Source organism: Chrysemys picta, chromosome 1 (assembly GCF_011386835.1).
Source record: "Chrysemys picta bellii isolate R12L10 chromosome 1, ASM1138683v2, whole genome shotgun sequence".
Lineage (NCBI taxonomy): Eukaryota > Metazoa > Chordata > Testudines > Emydidae > Chrysemys > Chrysemys picta.
In genome coordinates, this window is record NC_088791.1 from 258912823 (window position 1) to 258936725 (window position 23903).

Genomic DNA, 23903 nt, shown 5'->3' on the forward strand with positions numbered 1-23903 from the left:
CAGTAAGTCTTCCTCTAAATCCAAGAAGGATGCTGTTCCGGCCACAGAGGAGCTACACACTGCAAGACACACTAGAGTGATGAGAGGCCACTCTGCTTGCCTGGCACCGGATCCCCGTGTATCCCTCCTGCCTTGGCTCTGCCGGCATTCCATGAATTTTAGTTTCCGAGACAGGCACTTTTACCAGTTCCAGTCCTGTCAAGAGACCAGGGGAGAATCCCATAGACTCTGGGGAGAATCAGAAGCACTCCTGCCCTGACGAACTGTTCACTCTGGAAGGAGCGAGGTCTCTGCCTGTTCCAGGGCACTCAACTCTGCAGAGAGCACCATCTCCTGCATTACATCTACCTCCTGCTGACCATACCTCTCCAATGCATCCCATTCTAGTGGCTCCGTTGGCACTGCCATTCATGCAAGACTCCGACTCCTCTGAATCTGAGGACCCAGACGTTCAGCACAGTCTGTCACGTCCATTCCAGAACATGACTACCAGAGGGTTCCGATGGCTCTGTGACAGTTTTCTCCCTTGCCTTACCCAAGGAGCTGTATACCAGCTCCTTGGGCACAAGTACAACAACAGCAGGATCAACCAGGTTGGCCATATTGGAGCTTATAGCCCCAATAGTCACTCTTGGAACAGTCTCGTTCGACTCAGGAGGACTCCCCTGTTTCACCGTCCCACCCTTCATCCAGTAGACATTCAGAAATGGCGTTAGATGATGCACCAATCAATCCAGTACCAGCGTATCCAGAGAGAGTCACTTCATCATCTCCAGACACTGCTGTATCCTTGACATCTTCCTCCCTGCCAGATGACTATCGTCAGTTTCAAGAACTACAGAGAATAGCCAATGCTCTTGTGATACCACTGGAAGAGGTGCAAGACAGTCAGCACCAGTTACTAGACATTCTTCACTGCCAAGGGTGGCCTTACCAATCAGTGATGCCATTCTTCAACTGCTTCCAATACAGGGTTCTCCCATTCGGACTTACCACCGCTCTGAGTTTTTACAAGTGTTTTCTCTATGGTAGCAGCTCACCTACAATGTCATGGAATTCTTGTTTTCCCATACCTGGACAACTGGCTGCTGGCAAAAGAGGAAGCTCGAGCATCAATGCCTCATCTTCTTCTTCTCCTCTCCTCCCTAGGAGTGAGCATCAATATCAAAAAATTAACTTTGTACCTTGGTCCATGGAATTCATAGGAACGCATATCAATTTGGCCTGCACATGAGCTTATCTGCCACAGGACAGATTCCTGAGCCTACTGGACCAAATAGCCTTATAACCTCCAATCCTTTGGTCTCAGCCAGGACCTGTCTCTCCATCCTAGGGCACTTGGCAGAGTGCACATACATCACACTCTTCAACTGCCTGAATCTTCGCTGTCTATAACTATGGCTTCAAAGAGTTTATTCCCCTATGCACCAATCCATGGACACCATATTCAATGTTCCACCGGAGGTCATCTCTTCTCTTCAGTGGTGGACAGACCAGATACAAAACTGCTTTGGGATGTGCTTCCTCCCATCCTCACCAACAATGACAGTCATAACAGACACGTCACTTTCAGGCTGGGGTGCTCACATTGGCAATCACATGACACAAGGCACCTGGTCCATGCGAGAGGCCAGGATGCACATAAACATTCTCAAACTTTGAGCTGTACGCAAAGCATAACGTGTTCTTACCAGCTATCTGCTAGTGCCACATCCTCGTCATGTCAGACAGCACCACCACAGTATAATACATAAACAAGGGGGCGTGAGGTCCCCAGCACTGTGTATGGAGGCGATTCCCCTTTGGGAATGGTGCATCGAACACCATATTATTTTGTCAGCAGCCTACCTACATGGCACCCAGAATGTGATTGCAGATTCTCTCAGCAAGAATTTTGCAACTGACCACGAATGGGAGTTGCACAACAGAATAATCACTGACATCTTTGGTCGCTGAGGCATACCAATCATCTCACACCGGTACCAAGTGCACCCAGTATTGCTCCGGGGAGAACTCTGTGCCCACTACTGGGTGACACTGTAGTTTTCAATTGGTCAGACCGGACAAACTACACCAGGGGTCGGCAACCTCTGGCACGCGGCTCGCCAGGATAAGCACCGTGGCGGGCTGGGCCAGTTTGTTTACCTGCCGCATCGGCCAGTTTGGCCAATAGTGGCTCCCACTGGCCACAGTTCGCCGTCCCAGGCCAATGGGGGCTGCGGTAAGTGGCGTGGGCAAGGGATGTGCTGGCCGCGGGTTCCTGCCACCCACCCACATTATCCTCCACAAACTCAGGTGGGAGAGAGTGACGATCGTTCTGATTGTTCTGTTCTGGTCTCACCAATTCTGGTTCCCTCTTCTTCTCTGCACGCTGAAACAATGTTCACTCCCGCTACAGACCTTTCCGGAATGGCTGACACAATACAACAGCAGACTTAGGCTTCCAATCCATGGACGCTACACTGGACAGCGTGATTTTTGGATTGACACCTCTATTAGCACAAGAATGTTCATTGGCAGTTCAAGATGTCCTCTCCAGTAGCCAAAAAGACTCCACAAGGTGATCCTATCAGGCCAAATGGACATGCTTCACTCCTGGGTCCTACAGCAAGGTCTTGCCCCTGAATCTGTGACATTCTATACTTTGGGGGAGCATACTGTAACCCCCATATTCCTCATTTTCATATAATTGTGATCTTACATATAAAGCATGCCTTGTAAGGTATCAGGGGAAAGGTTATGATCTGCTAAAAGTCATTTCTGTATCCATTTATGTGTATCATTAATGCATATGAAGTTATGAGAATTGTGTTGTATGGTTGTCACTAAAACTTGCTGTAAGTTGGGGAATCAGCCAGATATTAGCTCCCCAGAGGCAACAGCAAGGAAAGTAACCAACGGCTATGCGGGCTATCAAACAACCTATCAACAGCCATTGTCCAGCAAGGGAGCTACAATACAATGACTCACCTGCATGAGGCCACACCAGGGGAATTGCTCAACCTTGCTTGGAGAGACTCAGCAATGCCTCCCAGACATGCCTGGATTTGTGCTCCCCAAGCACCTGGACTGAGGGTATAAAATAGACAAAGTGGACACATACTGGCCCTTCTCCTGCCCCCCACCTATGCTACAAGCAACCAAGACACTGAGAAGAAGACAAGATTCCAACACAGGAGACTGGCCCAGGTTTAAGGAACAAACCTGTATATTAAGGACTGCAACAACCAGTTGTGTGAGAAAAACTGCTTAATCTAGTTGCTGCCCAGTCTAATAGGGTTGATAGTTTAGACTGCGTGCTTATATTTTCTTTTCTTTTGGTAACCACTCTGACATTTTGCCTATCACTTATAATCACTGAAAATCTATCTTTGTAGTTAATAAATCTGTTTGTTTATTCTACCTGAAGTAGTGTGTTTGGTTTGAAGCATGTCAGAGACTCCCCTTGGGATAACAAGCCTGGTACATATCAATTTCTTTGTTAAATTGACGAACTCATATAAGCTTGCAGTGTCCAGGGGGCATAACGGGACACTGCAAGACGGAGGTTCCTAGGGTTCCTCTGGGACCGGAGATGTTGGCTAGTGTCATTCGGTTGCACAATCCAAGGAGTAGCTTACATGCCAGAGGCTGTGCGTGAACAGCCCAGGAGTGGGGGTTCCTACAGCAGAGCAGGGTAAGGCTGGCTCCCAGAGTCAAGGATTGGAGTGACCTAGCAGATCACCGGTCCAGATAACACCAGGGGAATGTCACAAGATCTCCATACTCTTAGACTATTTCCTCCACCTGAAAACCTTGGGACTCACTCTCAGCTCTATCAGAGTGCATGCAGCCACCATTAGTGCTTTCCATCCTCCTGTGGGAAGGTCATTCAATTTTTACCCACCCCTTGACCACCCGATTCAGGAAGGCCCTTTTAATGTAAATATCTGCCCATTCAGCCCAGGGCTCCCCAATGGGACCTCAAACGAATCCTTACCTCTTTAATGAACTCTCCCTGCAAATTGCTGGCCTTCTGTCCTGTCTCTCTCCTGTCCATGAAGGTCACTTTCCTTGTTGCTATTACCTCAGCGAGGAGGGTTGGTGAGCTGGGAGCCATGATGGCAAACCTCAGTTTCACCGCATTCCATAAGGACAAGGTCTCACTATGACTGCATCCCAAGTTTCTGCCAAAGGTGGTTTCCCAATTCCACCTCAACCAACCCATACATCTGCCTACCTTCTTTCCAAAACCGCACGTTTTGAACAAGGAACGGCGGCTTCATTCCCTCGATGTGCGTAGGGCCCTGACCTTTTACCTACAAAGTCAAAGCCATTCCAGAAGTTTCCCAGGCTATTTGTTGCCATAGCGGAGAGAATTAAAGGACAGGCCATTTCCACCCAGAGACTAAGTGGGGCTCAGGGTGCATTACGTGCTGCTATCAGTTGTCAGGGTGCTCCCCACCAGATGAGATACAAGCCCATTCCATGAGAGTGTAAACATCAACAACAGCCACGCTCCATGATGTGCCCCTTGCTGCCATGTAAAGGGGCCATGTGGAGTTCAGTACACACCTGTTCCTCTCACTATGCTCTGGTATATGATTCTGTGACAGATGCCTCATTCAGCTCAGCGGTCTCCGTTCTACAGTTCTGCCATCTTCCTCTCCCTCTCAGAGAAATACAAGAGGGACCATCTCTCTTTCAAAGAGGAGGTTATTTAGCTGTAACTGGAGGTTCTTCGAGATGTGTGGACCCTATCTGTATTCCAATCCCACACTCCTTCCCCTCTGTAAGTTTGTGGTGGAGAAGGAAGTGGAAACGTGGACAGTCTGCCCCACCCTTTATAGCCTCGGGTGAAACCACGAGGCAATGCAAGGGTGCATGTGCGGACAGCCGAGCAATACTTCTTTGAAAAGCTCCAGCTCTGGGCTCATGGCACATGCACATAACCCTCAGTAGAATACAGATAGGGATCACACGTCTTGAAGAACCTTCAGTTACATTTCATCAGAATTGAGGGAAATCTCTGTGATTGGTGTTGTATGATGATCTCTTGTGTTGATTTGAACAATGGTAATCATAATTTTCTCTGTATCCAAATGACCAAAAACTGTAGCAGTGTTAGCCAGTAATATTTTAGATTAAACACCATCACAAATATGACACTTTTTTGTTCTGGGGAAAAATAAAGTTTTGCAATGAAATCAGCCCTTTTTCTGCCAAAATAAAATTATCTACTCTAGACAAGGGAGCATGGCTAATTCCATTGTAATTCAGTCATAGTTCACCAAAATTAATTCAGTAATGGCTACTTATGAGTCCATATAATTATTAGTCTTCTTAAAATATTAGCTCTCTGATGGATTGAGCCATCAAAGCATAATATGTTAGTATGAAGGGCGATCACTCGTTACCGAGTAGAATCATCTTCCATGGAAGTTATGGGTCCTCAGGTAGCTAATAAAGCCAATTCTTGAACCACAAGTTGTATTACAATGAGGGCAGATGTTTTCAGGCTCAGCAGGAGGCTGTTGACCATGACTGGAAACCAGTCTTTCCTTCCTCCTGTGCCTCTTGTTGTCTTCGGCTTGTCAGCGAGCAAGTTCAAAATGCAGGGGACCATCACGTATGACTTCACTCCATTTTAAGCGGTCCTGGGCAAGTGTCTCCCAAGTTATCAATGTCAATATTACATTTTTTTAGGTTGTCCTTCAGCAAGTCCTTATAATGCTTCCGTTGTCCACCTATGTTACGGTACCCTTCTTTCAGCTGAGAGAACAGGACCTGTTTTGGGAGACGATGGTCTGGCATCCGGACAACGTGACCAGTCCAGTGGAATTGCTGACGGATGATCATTGCCTCGATACTGGTGGTCTTTGTCACTTCCAGAACACTGATATTGGTGCACCTGTCTTCCCATTTGATCTTCAGAATCCTACCTGAACGTGTAACATCTTAGTCATTTAGATTTCATTAGTTCCAATGACTGGCTGTGGTCGCTTTGGAATCCTTGAGTCATCTTCTTGTTCTACATCTGTCATCTGTAGAGTTTGCTTTGTTTATGAGGAACTGTAGATGTTGACAGTTTCTGTTGAAGTCTCCACTGTCGGTCTCGATCACACATGATGCAGCAGTGAATTTTTGTTCTTTACTATAGCTGGAGTTGTCCATCCTTTTTCTCTATCCAATTTGTATGAACATGGTCACTAGGTTCTACACCTGACAGTTCTCTGCGTGATGTCTGTTGTAAAAGTGTTCATAAGCTCTTTTAGCCTTTTTATTCAATTTGTCTACTCTCTTCATGTCTGGCCACTTTGGAAATACGTTCTTTTCCAAAGCTGGAACAGGACTTCTGAGTTGTTTTCCCATCAGGAGTTGTGCTGGACTGTATCCAGTAGCCACCATCAGTAACTCAGAAGACAAAGGCATGGATCTTCCTCTGCAGGATTTTCTTGGCTGTCTGTACAGCTCTCCCAGCTTCTCCAGTCACTTGTGGGTAATGTGTGCTGCTAGTAATATGATCAAAATTATATTTTATTTAGAATGACTTAAATTCTGCTGCAGTGAATTGTGGTCCGTTGTCTGTCACTAGTTGTCCTGAAATACTGAAGTGAAGTGCACTTCAGTTTCTCAGTAACACTGCAACATATTTATGTCTTTTAAGTACATTATTTCTATATACCTGGGAAAATAGTCCACGATGACCAGGTAACGATGTCCTTCAAATTCACATAAATCCGCAGCTAGTCTCTTTCAAGGTCTATCTGGTAGAAGTGTTGTTATTAAACGTTCTTTATGTTGTTATTAAAAGTTCTTTGTCTTATGTTGGTCTGTTTATTCTGTAATGTTCACATGCAGATACTTTATTCTTTGTCCTTGCTGATGTCCAGCTGCCACAGTGACTGGTTGGCCCATTTTCGGCATTTAATTAATCTTTGATGTCCTTCACGAATGAGGTTTAGGACTTCTCTGATTTCATTTGGAATTTCAATGGCTTTATTCGTGAATCAATTTGACTTAATTGTCCAGGCACTGCAAAGTAGTCTCTGGTCACTTCTTTAGTGTCCTTTAGATACTTGGGCGAGCCGCCTTGAATGTAACTTACAACTTCCTGAAGTTGTGTGTCTGTTGAGGTCACTTTTTGTAGCTGGAGTAGTCTCTTTTCTGACATTGGTCTGTATGTGTCCACAGCATCCACATACTCCTTTATGTCATCTTTGAGCTCACGGGTAGTTGAGTGTGATGCTGGGCTCTGTGACAGTGTATCTGCTACTACCAGAATTTCCTTAGCATCAGGTATTGGCATCTCAGTTGTGCTTGATCCAGGTCTTTTTCGTTGAGGAGGTTTACAAGCGGTTTATGATCTTGTGGAAGTAGAGCAAGAACTGACAGGGACTGACTTGCTGCACCCAAAAAGAGAGTGAGAACTCTGTTTTTCTCCGACAGTTTGGTATCACTGTAAATGAATCCAGTCCACACCAACATCTGTAACAGTGCTCACATGCCCATATGCTTGCCAGGCACTCCTTTTCAGTCTGTGCATATCATTTTTTCAGCTCCTGTAAGTGTGTGAGAATAAAATGAGCCATACCGTTGCAACAATACACTACCTAGGCCATAGCTGATTGCATCCACACTGACCATTGTGGCCATTGTAGTACTTGAGAACTGGAGCTGTTGAGATTTCTTTTACCTTTTTTAAAGCATTTTCTGAATTTTGCCCCCAGAGCCAAGATTTGTTGGACTTTAACAATTCTTTCAGTGATTTGTCACTGTAGAAAGGTCTTGTAGGTATCAAGCAAGGTAATTTACATCCCCAGTATATGTCCCAGTTGTGGTACATTAGTTGATGCATTCAATTCTCAAATTTTTACTTTCTCAGGACTAGAACTCATTCCGTCTTTGTTTATCATTTGTCCCAAAAACTTGATATGGGGTAAGCAGAAAATACATTTTCCTTGCTTAGCATCAGTCCAGACTGACTGACTGGGTTTAGGACTCGTTGAGGGTTTTGTTGTGTTTTTCCATTGAAGAATTATATATCAGAATACCTACCTACCAACAACTGCATTTGGGTTCATTAATGGTTCTGTAATCTTTTTCTCGAAAATTTTAAGTGTACTGGTAATCTTCAAAAGCAAAATCTCCCAAAGGGTGTGATAAATGTAGTCAGTTTAGTATTTTCTTTAATTTGCGAGAATCTGCTTAAGGCATCTATCTTGGAGAATACCGTAGCTCAGGGGTGTCAAACTCAATTGCACAGGGGGCCAAAACTCAAAACTCGCGGGCCGAACAGTATAACCATTTATTTAACAGACTAAATATTTATGTTTTTTAACCATTAATATGAACCAAAATACAGGATATCATTCCAAAATAAATACATTTCAACTTAAAATATTTTGCTCTTCATAAAAAAATATCCTGTCAATACAATACATTCAAAATCTGTACATGCTGGAATATTAAAAAATCTGAAAATATAAATAAAAAATTGAATTTAAAGCAAAAGTATAATCATAACAAATCATAACATTCCATTTTCTTGTCCTATTTAGTCAGAGCCTGATACTTGGAGTCTTTTCTTTGCAACAAGTTCGTTTATGTTTGGGGTTAGGTTCTGTGTTGTGAAGATTCTCAGGATCGATTGCAGGTGTTCATCAGTGAGGCGACTCCTGTGTGACGTTTTGTTAATTTTCATCACAGAGAACAGCTGCTCGCACAGATATGTGCTGCCAAACATGGACAGGATTCGAGCCGCATGTTGGCGGAGCTGCGGCATTGCTTCAGGAATGAAGCGAGTGAACTGTGCTGGCCCCGCAGTGTCGTACTTTGCCTTCAGTGTCCCGTTACATTGCAGTTCTATCAGCTCCATCTGCATTTCTACAGGTGCGGTTTCCACATCGACTGCAAATGGGTTGCGAAGCAGCTCGAAGTTACTTTTCTGTGCCTCAAAGTCACTGAAGCGCCGTGCGAACTCAGTGCGCAGCGCGCTGAGTTTTTCAGCAAAGGTGGCATTTGGGAAAACTGTGGCACTTTCTTGGTTCCGTATTACTTGGCAACAGGGAAAGTGAGACAAGTTGCATTGGTGCATTTGTGTCTCCCATAAGCGCAGCTTCACTTGAAATGCCTTCACTGCATCATGCATATCGGTTATTATGTGCTCCCGTCCCTGGAGTTGAAGGTTTAAAGCGCTAAGATGCGACGTTATGTCAGCCAGGAACGCCAACTCACATTTCCACTTTTCATCCCGCAGAACTGTGCAGTCTTTCCCCTTACTGTCCATGAACTGGCAGATTTCCTCTCGCAGCTCAAAGTGTCTTTTGAGAACTTTTCCCCGACTTAGCCACCGGACCTCCGTATGATATGGCATATCGCCAAACTCGCTATCTATTTCCCGCAGAAAAGATTGGAATTGGCGGTGATTTAAACCGTGGGCTCTGATAAAGTTGACGGTTTGTGTTACAGTGTTCATCACATGATCCATTTTTAGGACTTTAGCACTCAGCGATTCCTGGTGTATGATGCAGTGATACACTGTCAACTCACCGGCACAGGTCTCCTCCCGCATCTTTGAGCGCATCCTTCCCACCAGTCCATTTTTTTCACCACACATAGCAGGTGCGCCATCTGTTGTAAGTCCAACGAGTTTTTCCCACGGCAGTTTCATGTCGGTTACACTTTGAAATACATTTCCAAAGATGTCTTCTCCTTTCGTTGTCCCGTGCATCGATTTAATGTCCAGTATTTCCTCTGTTACGCACAAATTGGAATCCACACCACGGATAAATATCGCCAGCTGTGCAGTGTCAGTCGCGTCAGTAGTTTCATCCACGGCAAGGGAGTATGCAACAAAATCTTTTGCTCTTTCAATCAACTGTGTTTTCAAATCAGTCGCCATCTCACAAACCCGATTAGCAACAGTGTTTCTGCTGAGGCTTACATTTGCAAACGCTCGCGTTTTATCTGGACAAAGGACGTCGCACACTTTCATCATACAATTCTTTACGAATTCCCCCTCGGTAAACGGCCGTCCTGATTTGGCGATCTCTTCGGCCACAATGAAACTTGCTTTCACAGCAGCTTCACTTTGTGATTTTGCTTTGGTGAAAAACGTCTGCTGGGATGTCAAATTCTTCTTCAACTCCTCTACTTTTTGTAGCTTCTGTCCTGCGCTCAGGTTTTTGAATTTGTTCTCATGTTTCGTCTTGTAGTGCCGTCTTAGGTTATACTCCTTCATTACAGCGATATTACTCCCGCAAAGGAGACACACTGGTTTACCTGCAATTTCAGTAAACATATACTCATTCTCCCACCGGCTTTGAAAGCCTCGGTTTTCAGAATCAAGTTTTCTCTTGGCCATTGTTGGGGTCTAGCTTTGATTTGATATTAGCGTTGTATACATCAACAGACCGCGAACTTGAACCGCGGCTTGCCGTTGGCGGCAATTGCACTGCATCATGGGATTTGTAGTGTGTGTTATTGGGGCGTCATATCACAGGGCCATTAAAAACAGATATATAAAATGATTTCGCGGGCCGGATATAGTTGTATGGCGGGCCGGATGTGGCCCGCGGGCCTTGAGTTTGACACATGTGCCGTAGCTCCTTTCACTACTGGGAGGAAGTCATCCAGTATTGGGAGGATATATTTTTCTTAGATCTTTTAAGACCTGCACAGATATGTATTTTTCCATTTTTCTTCATAACTAGTGCTATTGAGGCACATCTTGCTGTTGGCGCAGTAATTTTCTCGATTATGCTCCATTCTCTTTGTAAAGTAACGGGATAGGAATCATGCAAGATGTATGTGTACACTATTATAGAACGTCAGAGTTATGAACAAATCAGTCAACCATACACCTCATTTGGAATCAGAAGTACGCAATCATCATCAGCAGAGACAAAGAAAGAAAGCAAATACAGTTCAGTACCATGTTAAACTACTAAAAAAAGGGAAATTTTAAAAAGAAAGATTTGACAAGTAGAGAAACTGTTTCTATGCTTGTTTCATTTAAATTAAGATGTTAAAAGCAGCATTTTTCTTCTGCATAGTAAAGTTTCAAAGCTGTATTAAGTCAATGTTCAGTTGTAAACTTTTGAAAGAATAACCATAACGTTTTGTTCAGCGTTATGAACAACCTCCATTCCTGAGGTGTTTATAACTCTGAGGTTCTTCTGTACATGGTTCAGCATTGTCTTTTAAGATTATTTGTATTGGATCTCCTTGCAAAAGTTCAGTATTACCAAATATTCCATCAAGTTCTTCCATCTTTCTTACTAGGTCCATCATGGCTGCTACACTACAGCTGAAAGGGCTGTTGGTCTCTGGTCCTCTGATCTCACACACTCTGAATGCATAGCTTTTGTCTTCGTAAGTTCTGAACTGGCCCATGCAGTTCAGAATACCTCCAGAGCTAGTCAAAACTAGCTGTGTCAGATGACTTCATCTCTGGGAGGGGTTGAAGGTGATTGTAAGTCCCTTTTGAGATGACTGTAATGTCAACTCCTGAGTCAGTTTTAAACTCAATAGTCTGTCCATGAATATTCATTTTCACTCTCTAGGCAGGTTCTATATCATCATAAGTGATAAGAGCCATTGTTTCTAGGATCTGCTTGTCTGTAATATGAGTCCAACTCCCTTACTGTTTGGTGTGGCAAACAACTGCAAAATTTCCATATCTCATGGATTTATTACACCGTGTGCCTCTGGCTGGAGATTCATCATATCCTGGGATATGGCTTTTTCCATACCTTGTGCATGTAGGCTGAATTTGTCCCTCTAAGCCTGGGAGTTCTCTCTCCTTTCCTTAAGGGTTTTATGATAATGACTTTTAATACTCAAGTGTCTATTACTCAAGTTTCTCAAGCTTCTAAGCTAGTTTCAGGTTTTTCAAGGTGCTCCTGCCTTTTGTTCTGTTTGACTAATTCTGACTGCTTTTGCTGTCTGTATAGCTGTGGCTAGAATTAAATCTGTCTTCAGTTGTAGCTGCTGTGAAAGGTTTTTATCAGTTAACCCAATAATCAGCCTGTCTTTGATACTTTCGTGTTTTGCGTTCCCAAAATCATGGTTTCAGCCAATGCACACAGAGCTCTTATAAAATGTTCAGCGTTCTCCCCTGGTTCTTCAGTTCTCTGGTGAAAACATGCTCTTTCATAAACCGTATTTCTCTGGGGTATAAAATATTAATCAAACATAGCCAGAACCCTTTCCTAGTCAGCTTTGTGACTGTCTCCAGTAAAGCCAAAGGATTTAAAGATATGCTCTGCTTGCTTCCCCATAGCATAATTTAAAAAGATACCTGTATATCGCCAGTTTCTTTGTGGAGTTTTTGTGTCAGGGTTCCCTCCCCACTCTGAACTTTAGGGTACAGATGTGGGGACCTGCATGAAGACCCCCTAAGCTTATTTCTACCAGCTTAGGTTAAAACTTCCCCAAGGCACAAATTCGCCCTTGTACCTTGGATTAGGTAAACACTGCCACCACCAAGTGATTCAAACAAACATTTAGGGAGGGCCACTTAGAGCCCTATCTCCCCCCAAGCCCTACACCCCCTTTCCTGGGGAGGCTTGAGAATAAACAAGATGAGCACAGACCAACCTTGGGTTTTTTAGGACACTAAAAAACCCAATCAGATTCTTAAAAAACCCAGAATTTTATTAGAAAGAAAAAAGGTAAAAGAAGCACCTCTGTAAAATTAGAATGGAAAATAATCTCACAGGACAATCAGATTCAAAACACAGAGGATTTTCCTCTGAACAAAACCTTAAAGTTACAAAAAGAAAACCGGGAATACACCTTCCTCTCAGCACAGAGAAAATCACAAGTCAAAATAAAAGTAAGCTAATGCATTCACTTGCTAGTACTTACTAATTCTATAGGAGTTGGATTGCTTGTTTTCTTGATCTGTCTCCGGCAAGAGCCACACGGAACAGACAGAACAAAGTCTTTCCCTCCCTCCCCCCCACACGCCCTCCCAGATTTGAAAGTATCTTGTCCCCTTATTGGTCCTTTGGATCAGGTGTCAGTCAGGTTAACTGAGCTTCTTAACCCTTTACAGGTAAGAAGATTGTGTGCCTCTGGCCAGGAGGGATTTTATAGTACTGTATACAGGAAGGTGGTTACCCTTCCCTTTATATTTATGACAGTTTGCAATTTGTGTTATCACTGCTTGATACTTCCCACTAGAGATGAATGAGGAGATAAGCAGGGCAACAGAATGAGAAATTTCTTACCTGTTAATTTTCTTTCTGTTAATATCTTCTCCCCTCCTTCAACCCACCCTGATAATCTGGTAAATGACCAGAATACAAATTGATTTTTTTCTCTAAAGGGAAAATCAGACATATAATTGTTTTGGGACTAATCAATATATTATGTCAAGTTGTTGTCTTAATACTAATAATCAGTTACTGGGGAGCTTCTACAGTTGGAACAACTCCTCTGGTGGCCTGAGATGAAGGGCATTCTAGAAAACTTTAAGATAGTTTGGGAAATATATTGTTTATGCTTGCCCTCTTCTTCTCCCCTTTCCCCCCTTCCAAAAAATTACTAAATATGTAATTGTAATTTGGTAGAGGCAAGTTATGTTCTATTAAATATATATTTTAAAAATGCACCAAAGCCATCAAAATCGGTAGGGCCCCAACATCTCAAACAACAACTCATTATCCCCTCTCCTACTCATAAGAATCCTGGTATCCTGTGTTTGTCTTCCATCTCAAATCTGGCCTCCCAAGCTCCATTTCACCTGTCCCAATCCTGACAACTGAATCCAACATTAATGAGTATTTGATTGCATTATTTTGGCACCAGACTTTATATACAAAAATTTAAATATCTTTGACCTACTAAGTGTCTCATACTTCTTTTCCTTCCTTTATGACACTACTTTTTCCAGTCTGCCTGTCTGCCTTTTTTTCTTCGTTTTCTACTTTTCCCAGTAATAAAATTTCCCCCTTCCTCCATAGAAATCTCCAATTTGTCCACTACCTCTAGTTTTTCCATTTCCTTGTTCTGTTCTTCTCTGTTATCCTCCTTTTCTGGAGTAACAGCAGGGGAAAGAAAGCCAACAGGGCCATTTTGTTGCTCCTGGGATCTGTTTTTTCTGGACTGTAGTTGATAGGATGGGAGATGTCTCTCCTCTCGTCTGTACCCCTTCTTCTGTTGGAGCTAGTGACAAGGATGTCTTCCTTGGAGATTCTCTTCTTCTGTCAGGTGCTGCTGCTGCTTCACCTACTGGCAGGTATTCTGGGAGGCCAAGAAATTCCACAGCCAGACTACTCCTGCTGCTCCCACTTCAGATTCCCTGTCTTGGGTCATCACTTTACCAACCACTGAGAGTGTGGAAGGAGGGGGATCTTCTCTCTCACAAGCCAGAATGAGTGAGAGGAGAAGTATTCCTCCCATGCTTACTCTTTAGCTGATGTGTTAAACGGTAGGTATTACATGAACACATCTCACAGGTACATGGAGCTGCCATACCCTCAAGCATTGTTCATAAATTAAATGGATTCAGAATGTTCACTATGTTATAACATGTTTTTTTACAAGAACTTTCTTGTACTTAAAGCTCAGCCTGCATATTGTATAATATGTAATCTTTTGATGTACTTATTTTCAACAGCTTTTATCGTTTTGTTCTGGAGCCAGAACTGACCTCTGGGGCTAATAATCTCTTTCCTTCTGGACCTGTGGCAAAGTTCCTAGAAATGCCAGAAACACTACTTTTGACTCTGAACATGATCATTCCTGAAAGCTGGTTGGTTGAAGCAGTAAACAGTTCTTATGATCTCGATAACATTTATTTACAGGATGTAAGTAGTAATTTCTGAACACCTCTGAAAACTATAGCTGGATCATATAAGCAGAACCCAATAATAATATTGCATAAATGCTTAATATTTGAGTGAATTATTTTGTTAATCTTCCCCCCTTTTAAATCCCATCTTCTCCTGTCAAAATCTCTCAGCAGCCTTCTTTTTTTATAAAATAAACAAAACCCTAAGCATTAAGCAATACATTATACAAAAATAGCAAAATTATTAGTGTATAATAGCAATACAGGCAGTTACTTTTATACATTGAAACAATAGTGTATTTATGAAAGTGCACATCTTCTTGAGTTAGGATTGAAACAGTGAAGAAGGCATTCCATATGTTAGCCTTTCCTTTCCTTTTATTGAGAATTTTAGCTTCATCATCTGGCAATAACTGGGTTTTGAATTTTCCAGTCTATTCAGGATCTTCCATGTTTTGTTCTTTGTTCTCATAATTGTGTACTATTGCAGGATTTGAGTTTTATCAGTTTCACCAGTGGATTATAAGATGTTTTCATATATCCCACATTAATAGAGACTGTTTAATTCACACTCTCTCTGCTACCAACTTTCCAATTGCACTGTTCCATGAAATCACTGCTTTAATCTCTATTATCTGTAGAGTTTAGTAATGCACATGCATAATATTTAAATTGTTTCTCATTTCCTTTTAACTTGGCTTGAAACTTGAGGTGTTGAGTATTCATTTGTAAACATATTTGGAAGAGTAACATCTACCACATTTTATATTGTCTAGCAGTATTCACCACAATTTTTTTTCAAAATAAACTGTAGATTCTTCCTTGAGTGATGTCCCTGTGGGTGCTCCACTTTAGGTGTTCGTGCGCCCCTGCACTTGTAATCAGTGATGTATGGTAGCAGTGCCCGGTTGCGTCGCATGTGTGCGGTCCCATCTCGCGCCACTTCAGGTGGTTATCTGGCGCTATGCGACCAACCCCCTTTCCCCTCCCCCCCAGTTCCTTCTCTACTGCCTTTGGCTACAAGTTGGAACATTTAGCTGCGCCTCAAAGCTTACTTAGCAAAGAATATCTCCAGTTAGTTCTAGTTTTATTAATAATCATCCTTTTTCGTTTGTTTGTCCCCAACTATTCTTAAAAAAAAAAAATCTGTTTTTTTTTTCTTGATTAGAAATAGGCTTTTATTGAACCGAGGGGGGAACAAAATTCTCTCCACAGGAGCATGCCTGATTCCCTGGGCTTCAAACGCTGCCTCACTCATAGGATGTCAATACCAGTGTCTGACAGAGACTCTGTGTGTCCCCAGCCTAGGTGAGACACGCATTCCGCAAAAGTGTCCACACTGTCATAAGTTAAAAGCCAGGACCAGAAAAGCCAGGGACTTAAAACTGAAATTACTCTTAATGGAGAAATCCCTTAGGCTGGTGTCTGAGCCAGAAGCAAGAACCCCCTTGGGATAGAAGTCACCTATGGCAGCCTCTGATAGAGGCTCTTCTTCTAAGGCTCAGACAGCAGACCATCCAACTGTAAAGGTGACTAAAAAGCATCCTGCGGCTTCACCAACATGGGAAATGGCCAAGAAAAGGTGTTCCCCATACCGGCATTCTCAGTCGGTACTGACCACACCGTCAATCTCTACAACTGAGGTAGCAGCACCCCCGGTAACATGGGTACCATGAGAGCTAAGGACTCTAAACGAGCCAGCTCTGACACAGGCAGTAAGGGGAAAATGAAACCCCATGCCTTGGCACCGCCGGAGCTGAATAGACACCAAGCACCCAGCAGCTCCCCGCAACTGCAATCCAGGCTGCCACCTACCAGCGAACTACTGCAACCTACGCACACTCCTGTACCAACATCGACCTCACGATCAGCAGCACCGTCTGCTACGACCTCAGTGGCACTGGCGATACTGAGTCAATTCTTGCTACAAAAGGTTTTGGCAGTCTCCTCAATGCCTGAATTGCCTATTTTTGGCACCGACATCACCTCAGCTTGATCAATTCTGAGTCACCTTCCCATTCCACCTCGCTCAGCCTCCCCTCTTTCGAGCAACGAGGATGATGATGACGACAGGGAGATTTATTCCTCTCACCACTCTTCTCCCATTCACGATCTGGCTGGGCATGCCCCATCACACAGAAGTTATCATACTGAGGCCAAAGAACGCCAATGGTACAGGTATCAATGGATAACACCCTTGTCATCTGCCACAGTGGCTATATTGGACCCCATGGATGACACATCCCTGTTACCACTGCAAACCTCCCAGCCCACCCAGGGAGAGCACACATGAATCACCATCGCCGTTGGTACTGGGACTGTCTCAGTCCCCTGCAGAATAGAAAGAACCCTCTGACCAGGAAGTTAAACCTACCATCCACTTCTCTTCATCTTCTCCTGTTGACACCATCATGCCCCTCCTCCCAATGTTGGGGACAACTTTAAACAATTTCAAGACCTCTATAGGAGGGTCGCAAGTTCCTTGGACATCTCCCTAGAAGAAGTCCAAGAAGCACAACACAAGCTTCTCGACATACTACAGACATTGACTTCATCTGAAATCGCCCTACCCACGAATGATGCCATCATGGAACCGGTTAGGTTGATTTGGCAGACCCCTGCAATGATTCCACCAACTTGTCAGAGGTCTGACAGAAAATACTATGTGCCATCAAGAGGCATAGATTTCCTCTCTTCCCACCCCACACCAAATTCTTTGGTTGTTGATGCGGTCCACAAATGGGGCAGACAGCAATTCCCCCAAAATACATCATATGACAAAGACTGGAAGAGGCTTGACCTCTTTGGCCATATAAGGCTTATTCTTCAGCGACTCTCCATCTTCGAATGGACAACTATGAAGCACTACTTGCAAAATACAACCATATGAATTATGTAAAATTAGCAGATTTTATTGAATTTCTCCCTGCGGAGAAAAAAGAACAGTTCAGATCACTCGCCTCTGAGGGACAACTGATTGCCAGAACAGCATTGCAGGCTGCCTTGGATTCTGCAGACACTGCAGCATGCTCTAAGGCTACTGCAGTAGTCATGAGGAGAGCTTCTTGGTTGCATCTCTCTGGCATTCCCAGAAAGGTGCAATCGACTGTTCAAGATCTTCTGTTTGATGGACCCAAACTCTTCGTGGCCAAAGCTGATGAGTCTCTACTCACTGTCAAGGACAACACTGAAATCCCTGGGTATTTATACCCCTAGGAACAAGAGAAGTCAGCAAATATTACAACCCACAAAGGTTCTGATCTACACCATATACACAACCAAACAGGCAGTACAAACCTCAGGGACATAAAAAGAGGTCTTCAAGAAGATGACAGCCTCCACTTCAAGCTGCCACGTCCCACCAACCATCCTCCAGACAGCAAGTTTGATGTATTGGTCGAGGGCTCGAGTACGCCACATCCTTCAATGCTGGAACTCATTTCCATCTATCAGACATTTTCAGACCGTCTTATCCCATTTTACCCAGTTGGGCAGTCCACCACAAAAGTCAGATGAGTATTGGAGATAATCAAGATAGGATATTCCATCCCATTTACTTTCGTCCACCCTCCCTCCCCGTCCATCTTCAGGGGACCCCTCTCACAAACATCTACTGTGACAGGAGGTAGCCCATTTCATAAATCTAGGAGCAGTATAACTGCTACCCACAAAATACAGAGGGAAGGGCTTCTACTTGCATTATTTTCTCATGCAGAAAAAAACAGGAGGATGAAGACCCATTCTCGATCTCCAAGGTCTCAATGAGTTCGTAAAAACACAATACTTCAAGATGGTCACACTAACCACCATAATCCCAATGCTAGAAAGGGGGGACTGGTTCTCAGCCCGCAACTTCCAAGATGCATATTTTCATATAATCATCTCTCCCTCGCATTGGCGATTTCTCCGATAAGCAATAGGACAGGACCATTTGCAATACAAGGTCCTACCTTTTGGCCTATCCGGTGCTCCTCGAATTTTTTCGAATGTCCTTGCCGTTGTGGCTGCCTACCTATGCAGAAAAGGAATTATGATATTTCCATACTTAAACAATTGTCTGCTGAAAGCACCGACAAAACAAGCGGCTCTAGAGTCCACAGAACAGACACTTGCACTCTTTAAGAGGTTAGGCCTCCAAATAAATGCACAAAAATCTACACTGACACCAGTACAAAAAATAGAATTTATTGGAGCCTACCTCAATTCTCCTGAGGGGAGGGCCTCTCTTCCATGACAATTCCTCACCTTAACCAACCTGATTTCCACAGTACAAATCAGTTCACAAGTCACCGCCAGGATGTTCCTGCAACTACGAGGCCATATGGCCTCCACGAAGTATGTTGTCAGCATGCAAGACTCCATATGTGGTGCCTACAAGCCTGACTCCTCTCAGTTTACGTCCCACAAGCGCTTTGCAATATCAAACAAGATAAAAGACTCCCTTCTCTGGTGGACACAATTAGACAACATCTGTGAAGGGGTGCCTTTCACGCAAACTCTCCCAATGATGACCATCACAACAGATGCTTCACTTCTGGGTTGGGGAGCACACCTACGCCAACACTCTATCCAGGGTCGCTGGTCCCCTGCGGAAACTCTTCTGCACATAAATCTTTTAGAACTAAGAGCTGTTTGCAATGCTTGTTCCCATTTCTTACTGATCATAAAAGGCAAGATGATACAGATCCTTGCAGACAATGTGGCTTGCATGTTTTATATAAACAAACAAGGGGAAGCATGATCAAACTCCCTATGCGTAAAAGCCGTGAGACAGTGGCAGTGGTGCATCAGACACAATATCCACATTACAGCACAATACCTAACTGGCTGCCAGAACACCACAGCAAATAAATTAAGCAGGAATTTCTCCCAGGACCCCAAGTAGGAATTGGACACCCACATGCTTTGAAACATTTTCAAGCATTGGGGATTCCCAACGATAGACTTGCTCGCAGTGGCACAAAACACCAAATGCCCACAGTTCTGCTCCAGGGCAGGACTTGGTTGCCACTCTCTAGGCGATGCCTTTCTTGTGAAGTAGAGCGCTCCTCTCCCGCCCACCCCTCTCCTAGCTCGGGTGATCTACAAAATCAGACAGGACAACCCCAGGGTAATTCTAATAGCCCCCATGTGGCCTCACCAAACCTGGTACCCTTATCTTCTCAAGCTATCGGTATGCCCACCATGTATGCTGTTGCATCTTCTGTCGCAGGACTGCGGTCACATTCTTCATCCAGATTCTTAAAGACTCCATCTCAAAGCGTGGCTACTCCATGGCTCAAGAGATCTGAAATAACATGTTCAAATGAAGTACAAAACATTTTGCTACATAGCCACAGAACAAACACTCATGCCATCTACCTGCACAAATGGAAACAATTTGATGCAGAGAGCCAACAAAAACAAATTGCAGCAATCTTACCCCCTTTACTCCTAATACTGGACTACTTATTACAACTTAAAAAATCAAGCCTTTCCATGACCTTGATTAGGGTGCATCTCTCCACTATCACAGCATTTCACCACAAAGTAGACGAATTATCCATATTCACTCACCCATTCACCAAAAGGTTCCTCCAAACCCTCAACAGTCTTTACCCTGAGGTGAGAAACCCTACACCTCCATGGGACCCCAACCTAGTCCTTCGAATCCTCACCGGCCCTCCATTTGAATCCAGAGCGACATGCTCCTTATTGCATCTTTCTATGAAAGTAGTATTCCTTGTGGCGATTACATCTGCCAGACAGGTGGGAGAATTGGGCACGCTCATGGCAGGCCCACCATACACGATCTTTTTCAAAGAAAAAGTTTTCCTGGGGCCACATCCTAAGTTTTTGTCTAAAGTCACCTCATCATTTCATCTCAATCAACCTATCTACCTACCAACATTTTGCCCCAAACCTCATGAAGATAGATGGCAGTCCAGACTACAGACCCTGGATGTATGCAGAACATAGATCAGCGGTTCTCAAACTGTGGGTCAGGACTCCAAAGTGGGTTACGACCCCATTTTAATGGGGTTGCCAAGGTTGGCATTAGAGTTGCTGGGGCCGAAGCCGAAGTCCGAGCTCCCCTCCCCCACATGGTGGGGCTCATGTTACAGGCCCCCCCACCAGGGGCTGAAGCCCTTGGCTTCTGCTTTGGCCCCCTACCCTCGGCAGTGGGGCTTTCGCTTTGACCCCCATGCAGTGCAGTGAGGCTTGGGAAGTCTCAGGCTTCAGTCCCTTCTCCTGGGGTCATATAGTAATTTTTCTTGTCAGAAGGGGATCGCGATGCAATGAAGTTTGAGTACCCCTGACATAGACAAAACAAAATAATTTTATAAGTCTCCAAAATTGGGCACAGGCACCAAAGCAGCGGTAGCGTCAGTCAGGGACAAGATTGGAGATGGTGCCGCCTCCCAGAAGACAACATCAGTACGGACACCCTCAGTGCCAATGACTGTGAGGCAACCATCATCGAACTGCTCAGTGCCACCAACATCACCAGCTAGCTCGATACCGCCAGCTCAATATCGGTAACCACTGATAGTACCAATTACTGCAGCACTGGGCACTGTTGGAATTTAAATTCTCTAAGGACCTCATGGTATCTGAGGTACCAGAGTCTCTTCTAATCGGTACCGGGCACATCTTGAACCCAGGAATCACCACTGGCACTGAGCAGTGCACCTCCAGTATCCATATCGGCTCCACCATTTTCCAGTGGATAGTCGGATAGTGACAAGGAGGATGTCCTCTCCCATCACTCTCACTATGCTTTCTACTGCTACCAACTCAAGCATACCCCAGGTCTGGACCTCAACCCTCGTATGACCAACTATGGTCTCAGCAAGGCATTCCCCCACAGCCACAGTCTCTAGAGCTTCAAAACCTCGTGAGGAGACTAGAGGATGAGGTTACACCACATGCTAATGTGACATTTTGTACCTTGGGGGAGCACCCTGTAACTCCTATATTTATCATTTGTATATAATTGTGATATTGCATACAAAGCATACATTGTAAGGAATCAGGGGAAAAGTTATGATCTGCTTAAACCCACTGTTACATCTAAATAAATAAATAATTAATGCATACGAAGTTATGAGAATTGTGTTGTATGGTTGTCACTAAAATATGCTGTGGGTTTGGGAAGCGCCCAGATACTAGCTCTCTAGAGACAATGACAAGGGAGCTAACCAACGCCCAGGTGAGTGCTGAACAGACATCACCAGCCATTGTCCAGCAAGAGAGCTACAATGCAATGAACCACTTGCACAAGGCCACACCAGGCACAAACTTGCCTGGTAACTCAGCAGTGCCCACCAGACATGCCTGGACTTGTGTTCTCCAAGCACATAGACTAAGTTTATAAAACAGAACACAGTGGTCCCATGCTTGGCCTTTTCTCCTCCCCTCCACCTATGCTGCAAGCAATAAGGACACTCAGAAGACTGAAGACTCCAACAGAGGAGACTGGCCTGGTTTCAAGGGTGAAAGCTGTGTAATATAAACTGCAATATTGAGTGGGATAAGAAAAACTGCTTAATCTAGATGTTGTCCTGTCTAATAGGGTGGCGAGTTTAGACAGTGTGTTTATATTTTATTTTATTTTGGTAACCACTGACTTTTTGCCTATCACTTATAATCACTTAAAATCTATGTTTTGTAGTCAATAAACGTGTTTTACTGTTTATCTTTACCAGTGTGATTGCCTGAAGCGTTTGGTAAATCTGCTCAGGTTTACAAAGGCTGGTATATATCCACTTTCCATTGATGAAGTGGTGAGCCAATTAATAAACTTGCACTGCTCGTCTTGAACAGTGCAAAACAGTATATTCCTGAGATACAAGGCTGGGAGCTGGGGGGGATTTGGTTGATGCCTTTCTCTGTGTGATTTATGAATGGCTCTGGGAGAATTCATACAATCTACCTGTGTGGGGGGCTCCATATGCAGTTGTGCTGAGTGATAATGGTGCCTGGAGGGGTTTGCTGCTTATCACTAGCAAAACATTGTGAGAGACAGCCCAGGCTGGAGAGTTAAGGGGGCACAGCAGTCCCAGGGATCCCGTCACAACTAAAATCTCTTCCTCCTCTCCAGATGAGGCAGTAATGCCCCCTCCACCATCTCTGGCAGATGATTTTAAACTCTTCCAAGACCTGACTAAGAGGGTGGTAGATACCATACAAGTACCTCTCAAGGAAGTAAAAGACACTCACCATAAGCTACTGGATATTTTATATATATCCTCCTCCTCCAGGATAACCCTCCTCATAAATGAGGTGCTGTTGGACCCAGCTAAGCTTGTATGGCGAACGCCAGCATCAGCCACACCGACATGCAGTCAGGCCAATAAACAGGGATATGGAATTTCTTTTTCCCCACCCTCCGCCTAATTTCATTGTGATAGATGCAATGAACTCCCATGGCTGGCAACATCATTCCAAGTCCACCCTTTATGATAGATTGAAAGTGCCTTGACTTATTTGGGTGAAAGACCTACTCTTCTGCTACTTTGCAATTCAGAATTGCAAACTACCAGGCCTTAACAGCAGAGTATGATTACATGAACTATAACAAACTTAACACCTTTATTGATCATCTCCTGGAATCACAACGGGAGCAATTTCGAACCATTATCAATGAAGGGCAGCTAGTGGCCAAAACAGTATTCCAGACAGTGCTTGATGCAGCTGATACAGCAGCCTGGTCCATCTCAACAGCAGTCGTGATGCGATGAGCTTTGTGATTGCATCTTTCAGGCTTCCTGAAAGAGGTGCAAAAAGCTGTTGAGGACCTCCCCTTCAAAGGCTCTACATTGTTTGCTGAGAAGACTGATGTGTCACTCCACACACTCAAAGACTCCAGAGCCACACTTGGTCACTGAGGATCTATATGCCCCTTCAAAAGAGAAAATTTAGTCTGTATCCCTGTCTGGATGACATCTTATTCAGAGCCCCATCGCAGACCATGGCTCACGGTGCCATGATCCAGACTCTGAATCTCATGCAAGTGTACTGATTCATAATACAGTGGAGTCGCATCTTACACGGGGGTTAGGTTCTAAAGTCAGCGCATAAGGCGAAAATTGCGTATAGTCAAAATTACCCTTGAAAATCCCTTAAATTGCCCATATAG

The 23903-nt window shown here is 44.1% G+C and overlaps 1 protein-coding gene across 5 annotated transcripts in view; it reads left to right on the forward strand.

Moving 5' to 3' along the window:
- UGGT2 (UDP-glucose glycoprotein glucosyltransferase 2) overlaps positions 1–23903 on the forward strand; it is a 302913-nt gene that overhangs the window by 214083 nt on the left and 64927 nt on the right. For all 5 annotated transcript variants that reach the window (XR_010597726.1, XR_010597727.1, XM_065581050.1 and 2 more), the window contains one exon: positions 14609–14798. Coding sequence is in view for 3 of the 5 variants with exons in the window: in XM_065581050.1 (XP_065437122.1) it covers positions 14609–14798 (190 nt within the window). In the remaining 2 variants the exon portion in view is untranslated. The remainder of the gene's footprint in view (positions 1–14608; positions 14799–23903) is intronic.